This window comes from Fusarium keratoplasticum, chromosome 4 (genome assembly GCF_025433545.1).
Source record: "Fusarium keratoplasticum isolate Fu6.1 chromosome 4, whole genome shotgun sequence".
Classification (NCBI taxonomy): Eukaryota; Fungi; Ascomycota; class Sordariomycetes; order Hypocreales; family Nectriaceae; genus Fusarium; species Fusarium keratoplasticum.
In genome coordinates this window covers 2,969,222-2,983,561 of record NC_070532.1, presented here as the reverse complement: position 1 = coordinate 2,983,561, position 14,340 = coordinate 2,969,222, and the positions used below count along the sequence as shown (strand labels likewise).

Below are 14,340 nucleotides of genomic sequence, written 5' to 3'. Positions count from 1 at the left end.
GCTGCCGTCCATGCGATCTCGATGAGAAGGATAGAGTCGTGAATCTTGTGTGATGGATCCATGCGAGTTGTTCGATGAGACACGTTAAGTACATTTTCACGCAGTGTATGGGTCACGAGTATGAGCTCGCGGCATTCCTTGTGTGTTATTTTGACATTGCTGCTCCGAAGCTGGAAAGGGCCCATTCCGCTCATGATTGCAACGGTGTTCTTTGAGGTATACACAAGCTCCAATACAGCCATCATACGTACAAGGCGGTGAAGAAGAAGAAACGAGTTTTATCTACATACACATGGGAACAAGCACGTCTGATCATTTTAAACGTCCACGCAAAGAACGGTGTGCTCGGCAAGGAATAGACCAGGCTTGCGAATGGATGAGGCGTGCACTGTAAGTAGCCCCACGTGATGTACCTATGCGTTGGAGTGGGCAAGCTTCCAGAACTCGCAGATGCGGTCGACCTCCTTTCTTGATCATACCAAGTATATTTGGCCGGACCCTCTTAACTGTACACGGCCCAAGAATCGTTCTTCTAGCTGGGGAGCCTCTGGATTCTCCCATTTCAAGTTATCCCCCCTCACGGACCTGTCGATCGCGAACCAAGCCCACCGCCCAGGCCGGGCTCCCCTAACCCCACGCACGACCATCATATCACATGCCCTAGAGCTCGCTACCTCGAGGCTCTGCAGCTCCAAGTAGTATTCTCGTCTATTTCCGGTCATCATGACAGACGCCGAGAAACTCGAACCTCCCAAGGTGGCTCCCAGCGAGGACCCAGGTGCCCGCGAGCTGGGTATGTTTCCCAGCCCCGAACACTCTGGCACACTGCTGACATGTTGGTAGCCGAGGAGTCTGAATCCGAAGACCAGTTCACGGACGCTCAATCCGATGCCGCGAGCTCGAAGCTCAACTCGCCGGTCCCCAAGACCCGGGTCGAGAGGGTCGATGACCAGCCATCATACGGCGAAGTCCCCGGAACTCCAGCATACGCCCTGCGGGAACAAGATGCCCAACCTGACGAGATCGCGATTGCCCCCGAAGAAACACCATCCCGGGATGCCTCGTTGACCCCTGAAATCAATGCTCCCACAACCATTGTAGAGGAGGCCCCAGGGCCAAGAAGCCGCTCGCACTCGATTCAATACGAGGAGAGGCGCAGAGCAGACGCTTCCCCAGATATCGTTGTGGATTCCGATGGTCAGGTCAGGGAGATTCAGGGCGAGAGCATAACTGGCGAAAGCGCTGCTGGTATGGGAATAGCCAAGTCCTAAAGAGCACAAGAACATCTGTTGACCACTGAGTTTCGTTTTCGCGTAGATAACCCATCACCTGAATCACCCGATTCCCCGGCCTCGCAGTCAAAAGAGGAAGAGCCGTCCGAGAAGCCCATCACTGTAGCCGCGCCTGTACCAGCTGGTGACAGCGATGAAGCTGAAGAGGAGGATGAGGAGGAAGATGGTGATGAAGACGATTTCGGAGACGATTTCGACGACTTTGAGGAGGGCAACGAAGATGACGACTTCGATGATTTCGAGGACGGTTTCCAGCAGGCAGAAGCTCCGGCACCTGCTCCTTCACAAGGAACTCTCCCACAACAACCTACGTTACCATTCGTGAGTTTTCTTGATATTATACTTGTTCAAATTATTAACAATTCGTGTAGCCTATACCCGACTTTGACGGACTTGACCCCGAAGGAGTTATAGCAACCTTGGAACCATACCTCGCAGCCTTGTTCCCACCCGAGGAACTTGATCTTCCCCCTTTCCCTCCCCTGTCTAAAGACTCGTCTGTCTTCTTCACACCTCGCTCCGCATCTCTCTGGTCTCAACTCGTCGCTCCTCCACCTCTCGCCCCCCCTGACTGGATCCGCTCCCGCACACGGCGCCTCTTCCTCGTATCACTTGGCGTCCCCGTGGACCTTGACGAGATCCTACCGGCCTCGAAGCAAAAGAAGCTTGTCCTCCCATCCCTCAACGTTCGCACCGCCTCCCCACGCAACTCTAGCGAGTCCCGATCGGTGTCTCGGCTACGGCAGGGCGAAGGTAACAATTCGTCCACATCGGTCGATACTCAAGGGAAGCCCTCGGCCTCGAAGAAGCGCAGGGGCCCTCCCCCGCAACCGGAGCTGGATCTCGTGGCTGCCCGGCACCTGTGTATGACGACAGACGAGGCGCTCAACGGCATGACCGACCAGGAACTCAAAGCCCACATTGCCAAGCTACAAGGCTTAGAGGGAGCGGCAAAGGAGGCACTAGAATACTGGCAGAAGCGGACGGACGAAAAGATTGGCGATAGGGAAGCCTTCGAGGGGGTGATAGAAAACCTGGTCAAGCACGCGCGCAAGGTACGGAAATAGACTCTTGTAATATCTTTTTGGGGTTTGGCCAAAAACCTCGTTCAATTCTTCCTGACCTTCAGGCCTTAAAACTTTTGTCTTTCCCCCCGTGAGGTTGACGTGACCCTCTTTGATGCACTTACAACGTAACTACATGGCTCAACCCGCTACCGTCACCGGTCCCCAGAGCTTCTCCGTCCGGGGAATGCTTCCTCCCCTTCTCCTCCCCGTCCCTGAAAACGACCACTATAAACACCAGGCCTCATTCCAGCGCCAGCCGTCTACTCAAAATGCCGTCGAGGGCTTTGCCTCTGTTTGGGCGCCCTCGAGTCCGGAACTTTGCGTAGTAGAAGAATCGTGAGAAACCGTTTGTTTGTCTACATGAATTGCTTACGAAGTGCTGGGCTCGAGTGTCACACCGCTGTAGAAGAGTTAGTTATAGTGCTAGAGAGGATGGAATCAGAACAACTTACGCAGCAATGGTAGCCCATCCAATGAGACGCCAGTGCTTCTCGATACGTCGGGACAGAGCAACCTTCTCGCCGATGTTGCTGCAGGCAGGGCTGGTCAGGACCAGCTTAGCGGCATCGTTCTTGATAGCGATGACCTTGGCTCCAGTCGAGGTGGAACCAATGTTGACCATGATCATCTCGTTCTTGGCCAGCTTGGCAACCTTGGCCTGCTTGCCGTCGGCGGTTCGCACACCGAGCAGGCGGCGGAGCAGGTAGAAGTTGATCTCGATCTCGCTGTAGATATCGGGGAGACGGCCCTTGAGACCCAGGACGAAACCAACGAGACGATCGGCTCGGCAGAGGGTAGGGTCGATTCGGGTACCGACACCGATGAGACCACCGGGAACGGCGTACTTGAGGTCGTTGGCCTCGGAGTTGAGCGAGACAACTCGGCTGAAGATGGGGGTACACTTGAGGGCACCGCTGTCATCTCGGGACACGATACCGGGTCGGATCTCAATCTCGTCACCCAGCTTGACAACACCGTGAAGGATAGAACCACCAGCAACACCACCCTTGAGGTCATCGATCTCAGCACCAGGCTTGTTGACGTCGAACGATCGAATGACGATCATGTGAGGGTCCATGCTGAAGTCACGGGGAGGAACGGGGATGGTGTTGACGATGGCCTCGTTGACGGCATCAATGTTGAACTTGAGCTGGGCAGAGATGGGGATGACGGGCGACTTTCCAGCAACGGTGCCTCGGATGAACTTGAGGATGGACTGGTAGTGCTGCTGGGCGGCTTCTTCTCGCATCAAATCGACCTTGTTCTGGAGAATGATGATCTTGTCGAGCTTCATGATCTCAATAGCAGCCAAGTGCTCAGAGGTCTGGGGCTGAGGGCAGGATTCGTTGCCGGCAATAAGGAGCAGAGCAGCGTCCATGACGGCGGCACCTGACAACATGGTGCTCATCAGAATATCGTGACCGGGGCAGTCGACGAAGCTTGTATCGTCAGTTAAAGGCCTATCGCATTCCATAACTCAACTTACGAGACGTGTCGCAATAGCCGGTAGGTACCAGAGCAGCCCTCTCTCTCACAGGGAGGGTCGACCTCCTTCTCACTCTTGTAACTTCGGTAGCATCCTGGTCGAGGGCACTGAGGGTTATCGCACTTGTAGATCTTGGCGTTGGCATAACCCAACTTGATGGTAATGTTTCGGATCAGCTCGTTCTTGAAACGAACGGTCTGGACGCCGGAGATGGCCTTGACGACGGTGGACTTTCCGTGAGCGACGTGGCCGATGGTGCCAATGTTGATGGTGGCTTGTCGAGCAATAATCTCGGGCGTCAGGGGAGTGAGGCTGGCGACGTCGAGGTCTTTGGGGTCGGTTTGCGGGGGCAGCTCCGGTCTTTGAGCAGCGGGCTCGGCGATGGCTGGGTTGGACTTCTTGAGAGCAGGCTTGAGGGGCTTCTCATCGCCGGCCTCGTTGTGGCCGACAGACTCGCCAGAGTCGGACTCGGACTCAATGTCGTCGTACTTGGGGTCGCCGTTGGCAGACATGGTGGTGGAGGCGGGGCAATCGGCCGGGTTTTGGGGGTGGTTTTCGGTCGTGGAGCAGTAGCGAGGGCGATTTCCGGGGTGATAAATGGTCGCCTGGGTCTGGAGAAAATTACACTCGAAGGTTCGAGGGGATCGTGAGCGGTTCTCGTCGTTGAGGTCGTCGAGAGCCAAGAATTTGCGTATTTCGCCTTGATGATGGCAAAATTCCTCGTGTGCAGTCTGTCGAGATGGCTATGACTCTTACGCTAAGCCTGTTGGGGCCAGATAAGGCGATAAGGATTCGATGCCCCTCCTCGGAAGATTGTCGGCAGGTGCTCCCACCACAGCTTCAAGTTTAGGTTGTGGGTTTAGATAATCAAGCGTCTGCAACATTCATCACCAACTCTGGAGAGGCCGACGACGGCCTAATCCCATTGAGTATTGGCCTGAAAAGACACATCAAATACCAACTCAGATCGATCCAATCCATATTCGATCCAGGTCTTTTGATATGCACAATTCATCTGTCGTCGTTCTGTTGTCAGTTGCCTACAAGGCTCATCAGTCTTGCACCTGATAACAGACGGCTCCAACACAAGTTCTGTCATTGATATACTTCTTGGCACCAGAAAATCCCCTTTGTATCACATCCGACTGCACTTGTGACCATCAAAGCAAGATGGACAGGATGTGTACTGGAAACTGCTGACTCGCTAGACAAAATACCATGACTGACTGAGGCGCTGGATCCTGAACCTCCTCAATCAATCACAGACATTGGATTAGTTGCTAAACTAGTCACGTGCCGGAAACAACGAGGGAAACAGAAACGAAACAGAAACCGAAATCCGTGCGGTGATGCAGGTTTCAAGTGGCGCTTCTTGCCAACAACGCCAAGGTGAGGGGGAGACACGACATGGGTTGTTCACCAGCCTCCACGTCAAGGAAGAGGATGAGGAAAAAAAAGACTCATCATGGGTCGTGTGGATCGTCTTTTGTGCTCTGGCGTGCATCACGGAGCATATGTCCGCAGCAACAGCGGCCGTCTTTGTCGGCCCCCGGGCTCCGGAAGAGGCTGACGACTACACTGCTTGAGATGGGCATGGATGCTAGAAATGGACGTGGGTGGTTGAACATCTGTCTGTCCGACATGGAAAAGAGAACCACCATGTTCCCGAGTGCTACATTATCACACCCATCTCGGCATGGACAAGAAACACCATGATGAATTGCACCACGCGACTTGACCTGACTTGCAGGTCAAAAATAGAATGTGACGGCTCCCCCAACCAACAGTCCCGTCAACCAATGCGCTGGGGCTCAAGAGTCAGGCATTTTGACTGCCAAGAGGGACGACGTTCGGGAAGAGTCGCCTCGCTGTGCAGGGCGTCTGCAAGACAATGCGCGCACCACCACACCGCAAGGGACCGCACAAGAGAGGGTGGAAGAAAAACTCGAAAGGCACACACAACGGCAGAGGAGCATCCATGGTGGGCCAAAGAGGCATGGACCTCGACGACGTCGAAACAGAAGTCGTTTGTTGCCGCCGACGCCTGCAGGTGGCTGGGAGTCCATCACGGCCCTGGGACAGCTGATTGGTGGTGTTTGGTGAAGACGTGAAGCGCTTGCAGGAATGCAGCCTATCAAGCCGGCAGATGGGCCGCCAGGGGGTTTAAGAGCGGCTCTCAGGCCCGACCAATGGCAATTCAGGGACGCCATCTCTCCACGATCCACGCTCTCAACTCCAACATGCTCTAGCCGCCGGGGGGCAATCCCATCGCCCAGTGACATGGCTCGGGCCATGGGTCAAGGGCCGTGGGCGACGGGCGAGATGGATCGCTCCGGGTCATGCAGCGACGGGGCCCGGGGGCGATGCTAACCAACGTGGGTGCTGTTTGCTGGAAGAGCTGTCCAGCTGGCGGCGCAGAAGTCTGTCTGTAGTATGCGAGTACGCAAGACCCTGCTCTGCTGCCCGAACGCTCTCACATAACACGGCAGCTCTCCCAATTCCCTCTTGTGAATCCCTCATCCTCCTCCTCTCGGTGGCCGTCTTCTGTGCGATAGAAGCTTCTTGGACTGGTTCCAGCATCCGTATCACAGACGTCAGCTGTTCTCGAGGCGACACGAACCATCAATCCTTGACAATCTATCTGTGTCTCAAAGCACCGACCAGGTTATCGACGCCTCAGCTTCACATCTTCCCAGCTGCGTGGGCGTCTATTTCCAAGACGAATCACTTGCCGGCGGCTCGCCTCTGCCTATCAGAGGTCTGCTTCTCTATCCGCCCAACCATTCCGGTAAGACCATTTCCAAGGTCCATCTTCAGCACGCCCCTCCCTCATGTATTGTCCCATCGTTGGCGTCTTGGTGCTGTCGAATGAGCGTGCCTGATCCCTCTATTGCTGCCGACCTCAAAACTGGTCGCTTCCCACCCGAGTCCGCCTCGCCGGACCTCTCTCTTCTTCTTCGATAGCTGGTCTCCCTGTTTTGCTGCAATTTCATCTGTCTGTTCTTTTCAGGGTGTAGTGGCTTGGACTGCGTCGAAGCTCTTATACCCACTCAACAACATCTTCAACCATCACTTACACGTTTGCGCCTCTTGTCCCTGACTTTACTGCCCTACACAACAATGGCTGGACCAGGTCCGTCACTTTCACCGAGCCCTTCGTATGGCGTCGAAGAGGGCCCTTTACTTACACGTAGCCATGTAGATGAGAAAAGGCGGCCTGCCGCACTAAACCTCACTCCTGCTCGACCCGGTACCTCCGAGTCGTCCTCCTCAGACGGTTCTCTCAAGCCTCGAACTCCCCGCTTCGCCGAGGCCACCTCGGTTCACTCGCCAGTCGACTCTCGATCGCCCTTTGCCGACCCCGAGAAGTCCCACGCTCCCCAGCCTCAGCCCGCCGACGTCGGTTTTGGGTACATCGGCCACAACAGCAACCGAGAATCCATCCCCGTCCCAATGACTCCCAAGACGCCCCTCAAGAGCGCCATGAAGGTGCCCGGAACACCAGCCGGTCTCCGAAACCCTCTCAGCCCGACCTTTCGTGAGGCCGACATCCTCGAGAAGCAGGAACTGGCAACCGAAAAGGAGCAGGCTCGCGATGTGGTATGTCTTTTGTACTGGAAAGTTTATGGAATCACTCACTTACATGCCAACAGAAAATCAAGGCCCGTGTCCGTATGGCCAAGTTTGCCCTTCGCGGTGTCAACTTCAGCTGCTCTCTCATCATTCTCTGCATGCTCTCGGCAACCTTCTCCATCTTCAACGCTACCAAGGCCCTGCCTGACCAGAGCCGGATGCCGTCCTGGGCCAAGAACACCAATGCCTGGCCTCAGAAGCTGGTTCTTGCTATGGCCTGTGTCTCCCTCGCTGCTTGTCTCATCGTTTTCGCTTCCTACTGCCGAGGTGGTCACAGACGGGCCGAGAAGGTTGGAACCTATTACACCATGTTCGCTATCGGTTGGGTAAGTTTTCACTCGATCAGTTAAGTTGAGTAGCACAAACTAACATCACATAGTTCATCCTGGCTTTGATCCTCTGGGTTGTCACGGCCATCCTGTTCCAGAACGCAAAGAACAACTCCAACAACAAGGACATGTGGGGTTGGTCCTGCGTGCAAAACACTCGTTCTGAAGTCTTTGGCGACAAGGTTGACTATGCACTCATCTGTCGTCTCCAGAACTGGGCCATGATCTGCATCATCATTGAGGTGGTGATCGAGGTCCTCTGCATTCTCCTCTACAGCATCGTCTTCTACCGTTACTACACCAAGCGACGTCTGTTCAAGTCCATGGATATGCGAGACCGCGCCCGATCCGACCTCTACCTCGCCCAACTCCGCAGCCAGTCGGCTCCCAACACTCCCGGCTTCGCCCCCAAGTCTCCCGCCCTCAGCGCCTACGCCATGTCTCCCCGCCACCCTCCCGCTGCCTACCAGAGCTTTCCCACCGTCCACGAGGTCCACGAGAACCCCTTCACGCCCGGCACACAGTTTGCTGAGCCCAAGTCTCAGTTCGCTCCCCAAGAGACCGGCTTCAAGCTCCAGGCTCCTCCCACCAAAGCTCCATCTGCTACTCCCAAGATGAACCAGGGCGGCTTCACTCCCGCTCCCATGCCTGCACCTGCACCTCCGGCCATTCCCACTGTGCACGTCTCGGAGCACGCCCCTGCAGCTACGAATGAGCCCACCTACGAGGCTGTCCCCATCCCCGGTGCCTACGGTGGACAAGTCTATGGTGACCAGGCTCTCAGGAGCCCACCCCCCACGCAAACCACCTTTGGTCATGCGCAGTAGACAAACATAGAAAAGGGGGGTGTTCTTTGCTTGACCTCTTGCTACCTGTTAAGCAAGGATTGGTCTCTTCTGTCCGGCAACGGCTTGTTCATATATTTCATGCGGCGATACCACACACGGCGTTCTGGCAGGGCTGGGTCAAGTTACTTTTTGACTCTGATGCATTTCTTTAAATATTTCCTATGTTATTTTCTAATCCACCAGAGAAAGATGAAGGTTCCGTATATAGCAAAGGCAGACAGACTGTGGGTGTATTCTGGTGACACCTGTACGATTGGGATTCGGGTTGCTGCAAAAGACCGACGAACGGGACGGGGAACGAATATGTGAGACGAGATGACAGACAGGACAACGAGTTACATACGGTACTTTCGTTTTGTATGACAGGAGCCCTTTGGGGCGAAACAGGATAGGTTCAATCAGGATTGAGCTACATGCATTGTCATAATTTCGTGAGAGAGTGAACAAAGTTGAGGGTATTATTTTCAGTGATAGACACTTTCATTCTCAGTCAGAGGCTGCCAGGCTCAAGTGACATTCGGTTTAAGGAGAGTCAAGCTGTGTTTGAGCAGAAGACTCCGTACTACCCAACACGTTTATGAGGACCCATCAGGTGATATTAGATGGATCCAATACGTGAACCAAGCAAGCAAGCAGACGGCAGCACGTGGTAGGTGATTGGGTATATACGACTATCACTCGGGCACGCACAATGAACAAATCACATTCACATTTGTAGACCAAAAGTTAAAGAAAAGAGAAAGCATTCATCATGATAATGACACCTAAATACAGAGACAAAAAGCAGGGTCAACAACCATTGCATTACTTTTGGTAGCCCCGCCGCGCCTCCAGGTATTAAGGCGCAATGGACCCTCGAGCCTTTTTGTCATGCAGCCAGTTCAGTCTCCCCGTAGGTCACCCCCGGACCGACGGCAACCAAGTGCCGCCCCGGGCGGTACTCTAGAAACGAGATCTAATCAACAACTGCCGCAAAGATTTCTCCGTATGAAACCCTCCCAAAGAAGTCAGGCTGCCCTGCGTCGTCTGGTCGTGAGTGAAGCAGGCTAGGCAGCCTGAAAAAAAACGGATATGGAAGACTGTGCTTTTTTGGATTTTTTTTTCGTTGTCCCGTCTTAGATGAGGTCGGCAACGTTCATGGGCATCTCCTCGATCTGGGTGCTGTAGAACTGCTCAATCTCACGCATCATGCGGACATCCTCGGCGGTGACAAAGTTGATGGCAACACCCTTTCGGCCGAAACGACCACCACGACCAATTCGGTGGATGTAGTTCTCACGGTTGGCGGGGAGATCGTAGTTGATGACCAGGGAAACCTGCTGGACGTCGATACCACGGGCCAGAAGATCGGTGGCGATCAGGACACGGGAGGAGCCGGATCGGAACTCCTTCATGATCAGATCACGCTGACCCTGGTCCATGTCACCGTGCATGGCAGAGACGGTGAAGTCACGGGCAGTGAGCTTGTCGGTGAGCCAGTCGACCTTTCTGCGGGTGTTGCAGAAGATGACGGCCTGGGTGATGGTGACAGTCTCGTACAGATCCGAGAGGGTGTCGAGCTTCCACTCCTCCTTCTCGACGGCAATGTAGAACTGCTTGATACCCTCCAGGGTAAGCTCGTCCTTCTTGACCAGGATACGGACGGGGTCGCGCATGAACTTGGTGGTGACCTCAAGGACGTCCTGGGGCATGGTGGCGGACAGGAGGACAACCTGGGTGGACTGGGGGAGGAGCTGGAAGATGTCGTAGATCTGCTCGGTGAAACCGCGCTGAAGAACAAGGTTAGCGCGTGGGATTGGGTGGGAAGCAGAGTTTTCTTACAGAAAGCATCTCATCGGCCTCGTCGAGGACGAACATCTTCATGGAGTCGGTCTTGAGGAACCGACGCTGGATCATGTCGTGGACACGGCCGGGGGTACCGACAACGACCTGAGGACCATCCTGGAGGGCCTTCATGTCCTCACGGACGCTGGTGCCACCAATGCAGGCGTGGCACTCAATGTTCATGAAGTCGCCAATAGCGACCACGACCTTCTGAATCTGCTGGGCCAGCTCGCGAGTGGGGGCAAGGATCAGGGCCTGGCAAGCCTTGACGTTGGTGTCGATCTTCTGGAGAACGGAAATGGAGAAAGTGGCAGTCTTTCCAGTACCGGACTGGGCCTGAGCGATGACATCGTGGCCCTTGATGACGGGCATGATCGCACGCTGCTGGATAGCAGAGGGACGCTCGAAACCATAGGCGTAGACTGCGGGGGAGTGTGAGCGGCGTGCGGGAATAAGGCGAGTGGGATGTGGATGAAGCACTTACCACCTCGGAGGAGCTCAGACTTGAGGTTCATGTCATCGAAAGAGTCGACGGTCTCATCGTAGTTGGACTCGATCTGTCCTGTGAGGCGAGGTATGTTAGCATGGCTGTCGTTGCTGCATGTTGGATTGATGGATGGATGGAATGAAGAATGCGAGGGTATGCGATGGCCCGACGGCACCAATGATCTGGCGCACAATGCGATGTTGGGCTGCGGCCCACCAAAGCGGCCAGCGCAGACAGAGCACCACCACGCGATATTGGGTCGAGCGGGCAAGCGGCAGAACGGCCTCGGGAGAGGGCTCAGACGAAGACAGGAGGAAGCAAAAACTCACCCTCGGGGACGTCCTCGAGTCCCTTATCGGTAGCCATGTTTGCGGTTGAGGCGCGTGGATTCTAGATCAAGCACGGCTCGATCTAGAGGTGGTGAAAATCGCGGGGTGACGGAGGAGGGGAAAAGAGGGCAGAACTTCTTCTGGAGAAGACTGCGCCTGAAGTGAATAGAAAGTTGGTATCGACTAGATTCAAGGCTCTCGCAAAGATGACGAGAACCGACGAGAATCTAGGAAGTGTAGTAAATCGTGGTTGTTTTTCCTTTGATGGAGTATGAAGGGAAGGAGAAGAGAAAAAAAAGTCGATGAGGGGCGGTCGTGGAGGTGGTCCTTTTTTCCTCTGCTTCCCACCCGCTTACCTCAAGAACGGACAGCCAATCATTGGAGGGGCAGCGATTATAAGTGGGCCATCCGATTAGGGTACATTGGGTGCCTGCTGAGTGCTGGGTCGGAGTCAGTTTTTTTTTTTTTCTCTCTTGGGGAGTTTTTTTTTTTTTTTCTTGCAATGGAAGGCCGCGCTGCATCCCACTTTGCCCCGCCCTCGAGGGAAAGAAAAAAAAAACACAAGCCCCTCCACCCACGGATCACTTCCCGCCACCTACGATGACCCCCCGTTTGATGGTGGTGACTGGATTGTTTGGTCATTGTTGCTCTCATTGTCATACCATTCTTCAAGTGAGCCTCAGTTTTGGAACTGGGGGGGCAATGTGACAGCCCTGCAAACTCGCCTAAGACCACACTTCCAGTAACTGGAGGGGAACCCATGCTTCAACTGTGAATCATCCATCAAGAGGATTGCAACCCAGGGCCTGCACCCGTACTGGACTGTCAGTCGCAGCACAAGCAACCAGTCACTTCTGTCTCGTCACTCGTTACCGCCTGTGGCTGTTCCTCGGGCCTGCCTGTCAATCCTCAGCCGATTTTCCCTCCTCCCTCTCCTTCGCCCTACGCACTAAAATCTGCTGCATCTGGTACATCGCTGCGCTTTGTTGTAAATCGTATCATACCTCCCTACCTCCGGTTCTTCGCTCCGCTTGCCAGCCTTGTTAGACCCCCTGTATTCTCGGCTGCTCGTTTTTTCTAATCTTGTTTCTTCATTTCATCCTCTGAACCTTGCGAGCTGTTTCTCGAGGCCGGCAATTTTGGTCCATTGCCAACACCAAATCACTACCCATCATGCCCTCGGCCGTTGCTCAGAATGGCCACAGCGCCCTCTGTGACAGGACCAATGACTCTTCCGAGTCACAATCTCACTCTGACTCAATTCCTCCGCATCCTCTAGGACTCAAGCCCCTAGGCAACCAGTATCTCTTCACGGGTCGCAATGCTCGACGCTCGGTCGGTGCGTGGGGCTTCCTCCCAGACGAGGTTATCATGCTGGTCTTGGAGCATTTTGACGCCTCAGCCCTCCTGAAACTTGGCCACACGTGCAAGTTTTTCTACGCCTTTTGCCACTCAGACGAGTTATGGAAGCCTCTTTTCCTGCAGTGAGTACTTTTGACTCTGGCTTTCTGACTCATGACAAGGATGCTCCCGTGTCATGTTTTTAAATCTTAGGCCTGAGGTATCTATCTGTGAGCAACGGCTAAGCCGGACATAGGTCACCACCCAAAGACAGCAAAGACATTCGATGGCAAGGATCGTGGAGGTCAACAGTTCTCGGGTTCCCGGGTGGCCAGGAGATCAAGATTGACTGCAGCAACGTCTTCTCAGATGTCCTACATCGACCATTTGCTTGCAGTCATGTGGCTCTCTCTCAGTTCTCCTCCAACATTCCCAAGGCAAACCAAATCCGTCGGTTCGACAACTTGACGTACGAGCAGTATGCCGAGAAATGGACTGAGCAACCGTTCATCCTTACGAAATGCATCCAGGAATGGCCAGTGTGTTCGGGATGGACTATCGATTCACTACTCGAAAAGTATGCCCAGGTCGAGTTCCGCGCCGAGGCCGTCGACTGGCCATTCGCAACCTACTGCAACTATATGAAGAACAACAAGGACGAGAGCCCTCTGTACTTGTTTGATCGCAAGTTTGCGGAAAAGATGGGCATCACGGTGGGCCGTGATAAGCCAGATGCTGCATACTGGAGACCAGACTGTTTCGGTCCTGACCTGTTCGAGGTTCTCGGTGATGAACGGCCTGCCCATCGTTGGCTGATCATTGGACCTGAGAGAAGCGGTTCGACTTTTCACAAGGACCCCAACGCGACGAGTGCCTGGAATGCTGTGATCCAGGGAGCCAAATACTGGATCATGTTCCCTCCCACGACCGAGGTTCCCGGAGTCTACGTGTCCCAGGACAGCAGCGAGGTGACGAGCCCCCTCAGTATCGCCGAGTGGCTTCTTACCTTCCACGAAGAGGCACGGCAGCTCCCTGAGTGTATCGAGGGCATCTGCGGGACAGGCGAAATCCTGCATGTGCCAAGTGGATGGTGGCACCTGGTGGTCAACCTCGAGAACGGCATTGCCCTGACCCAAAACTTTGTGCCTCAGTCACCGAGCTTGAACTTGGTGTCAGAGGTCATCTCGTTCCTGAGGGACAAGGCCGATCAGGTCAGTGGTTTCGATGACGACGTTAGAGATCCCTTTGGGCTCTTCACAGCGCGGATGAAGACCAGCTACCCAGATGTCCTGGAGAGGGCGTTGGACTTGGCCGATAGAAAGAGCGGGAAGAAGCGCAAGTGGGATGCTGCAGTTGGTGGAACCGAAGATGAGCAGCAAGGGGGCGGAGGCGGCTTCAGCTTTGGTTTTGGAGGAGATGACGATGACGAGATACCCTGAAACGACACCTTTACGTGAGACGGCAGTTGTATGTGGGTTCTTGATAGATGACCCAAGTGAGGGCAACACGAGATTAGATCGATATAGACGAGTAAATATGCACAGCATGAGATTAGATAAGACAAGGCATTATCAAACGCTGCACTTAATCAATGTGGCTGTTGCGAGATGTTGAAAGCATCTCAGGGATGATGAGGCTGTGGAAACCCACTATCAGTCGAGGTCAAACGGGGCTATGACACGATTGATCGGATAGACACACCGA

General features: G+C 54.4%; 5 protein-coding genes across 5 annotated transcripts; 3 read left to right on the top strand and 2 right to left on the bottom strand.

The window, feature by feature from the left end:
• Positions 1-723: 723 nt before the first annotated feature.
• Positions 724-2,359, top strand: NCS57_00598400 (uncharacterized protein; the record flags this gene model as incomplete). The annotated part of the gene is made up of 4 exons (XM_053055888.1): positions 724-793; positions 844-1,248; positions 1,318-1,613; positions 1,664-2,359. 4 exons carry the CDS (start codon positions 724-726, stop codon positions 2,357-2,359), a joined length of 1,467 nt encoding a protein of 488 aa, XP_052914843.1.
• Positions 2,360-2,728: 369 nt separating this feature from the next.
• On the bottom strand, positions 2,729-4,357 carry NCS57_00598300 (Protein-synthesizing GTPase; the record flags this gene model as incomplete). Its single annotated transcript, XM_053055887.1, has 3 exons — positions 2,729-2,759; positions 2,812-3,798; positions 3,846-4,357. 3 exons carry the CDS (start codon positions 4,355-4,357, stop codon positions 2,729-2,731), a joined length of 1,530 nt encoding a protein of 509 aa, XP_052914842.1.
• A 2,608-nt stretch (positions 4,358-6,965) lies between these two features.
• Positions 6,966-8,634, top strand: NCS57_00598200 (uncharacterized protein; the record flags this gene model as incomplete). The annotated part of the gene is made up of 3 exons (XM_053055886.1): positions 6,966-7,445; positions 7,499-7,804; positions 7,858-8,634. The coding sequence occupies 3 exons, from the start codon at positions 6,966-6,968 to the stop codon at positions 8,632-8,634; spliced, it is 1,563 nt and encodes a 520-aa protein (XP_052914841.1).
• A 1,136-nt stretch (positions 8,635-9,770) lies between these two features.
• Positions 9,771-11,332, bottom strand: NCS57_00598100 (ATP-dependent RNA helicase eIF4A; the record flags this gene model as incomplete). Its single annotated transcript, XM_053055885.1, has 4 exons — positions 9,771-10,424; positions 10,477-10,901; positions 10,964-11,041; positions 11,296-11,332. The coding sequence occupies 4 exons, from the start codon at positions 11,330-11,332 to the stop codon at positions 9,771-9,773; spliced, it is 1,194 nt and encodes a 397-aa protein (XP_052914840.1).
• Positions 11,333-12,468: 1,136 nt separating this feature from the next.
• On the top strand, positions 12,469-14,075 carry NCS57_00598000 (TRNA wybutosine-synthesizing protein 4; the record flags this gene model as incomplete). Its single annotated transcript, XM_053055884.1, has 2 exons — positions 12,469-12,779; positions 12,893-14,075. The coding sequence occupies 2 exons, from the start codon at positions 12,469-12,471 to the stop codon at positions 14,073-14,075; spliced, it is 1,494 nt and encodes a 497-aa protein (XP_052914839.1).
• Positions 14,076-14,340: the final 265 nt, after the last annotated feature.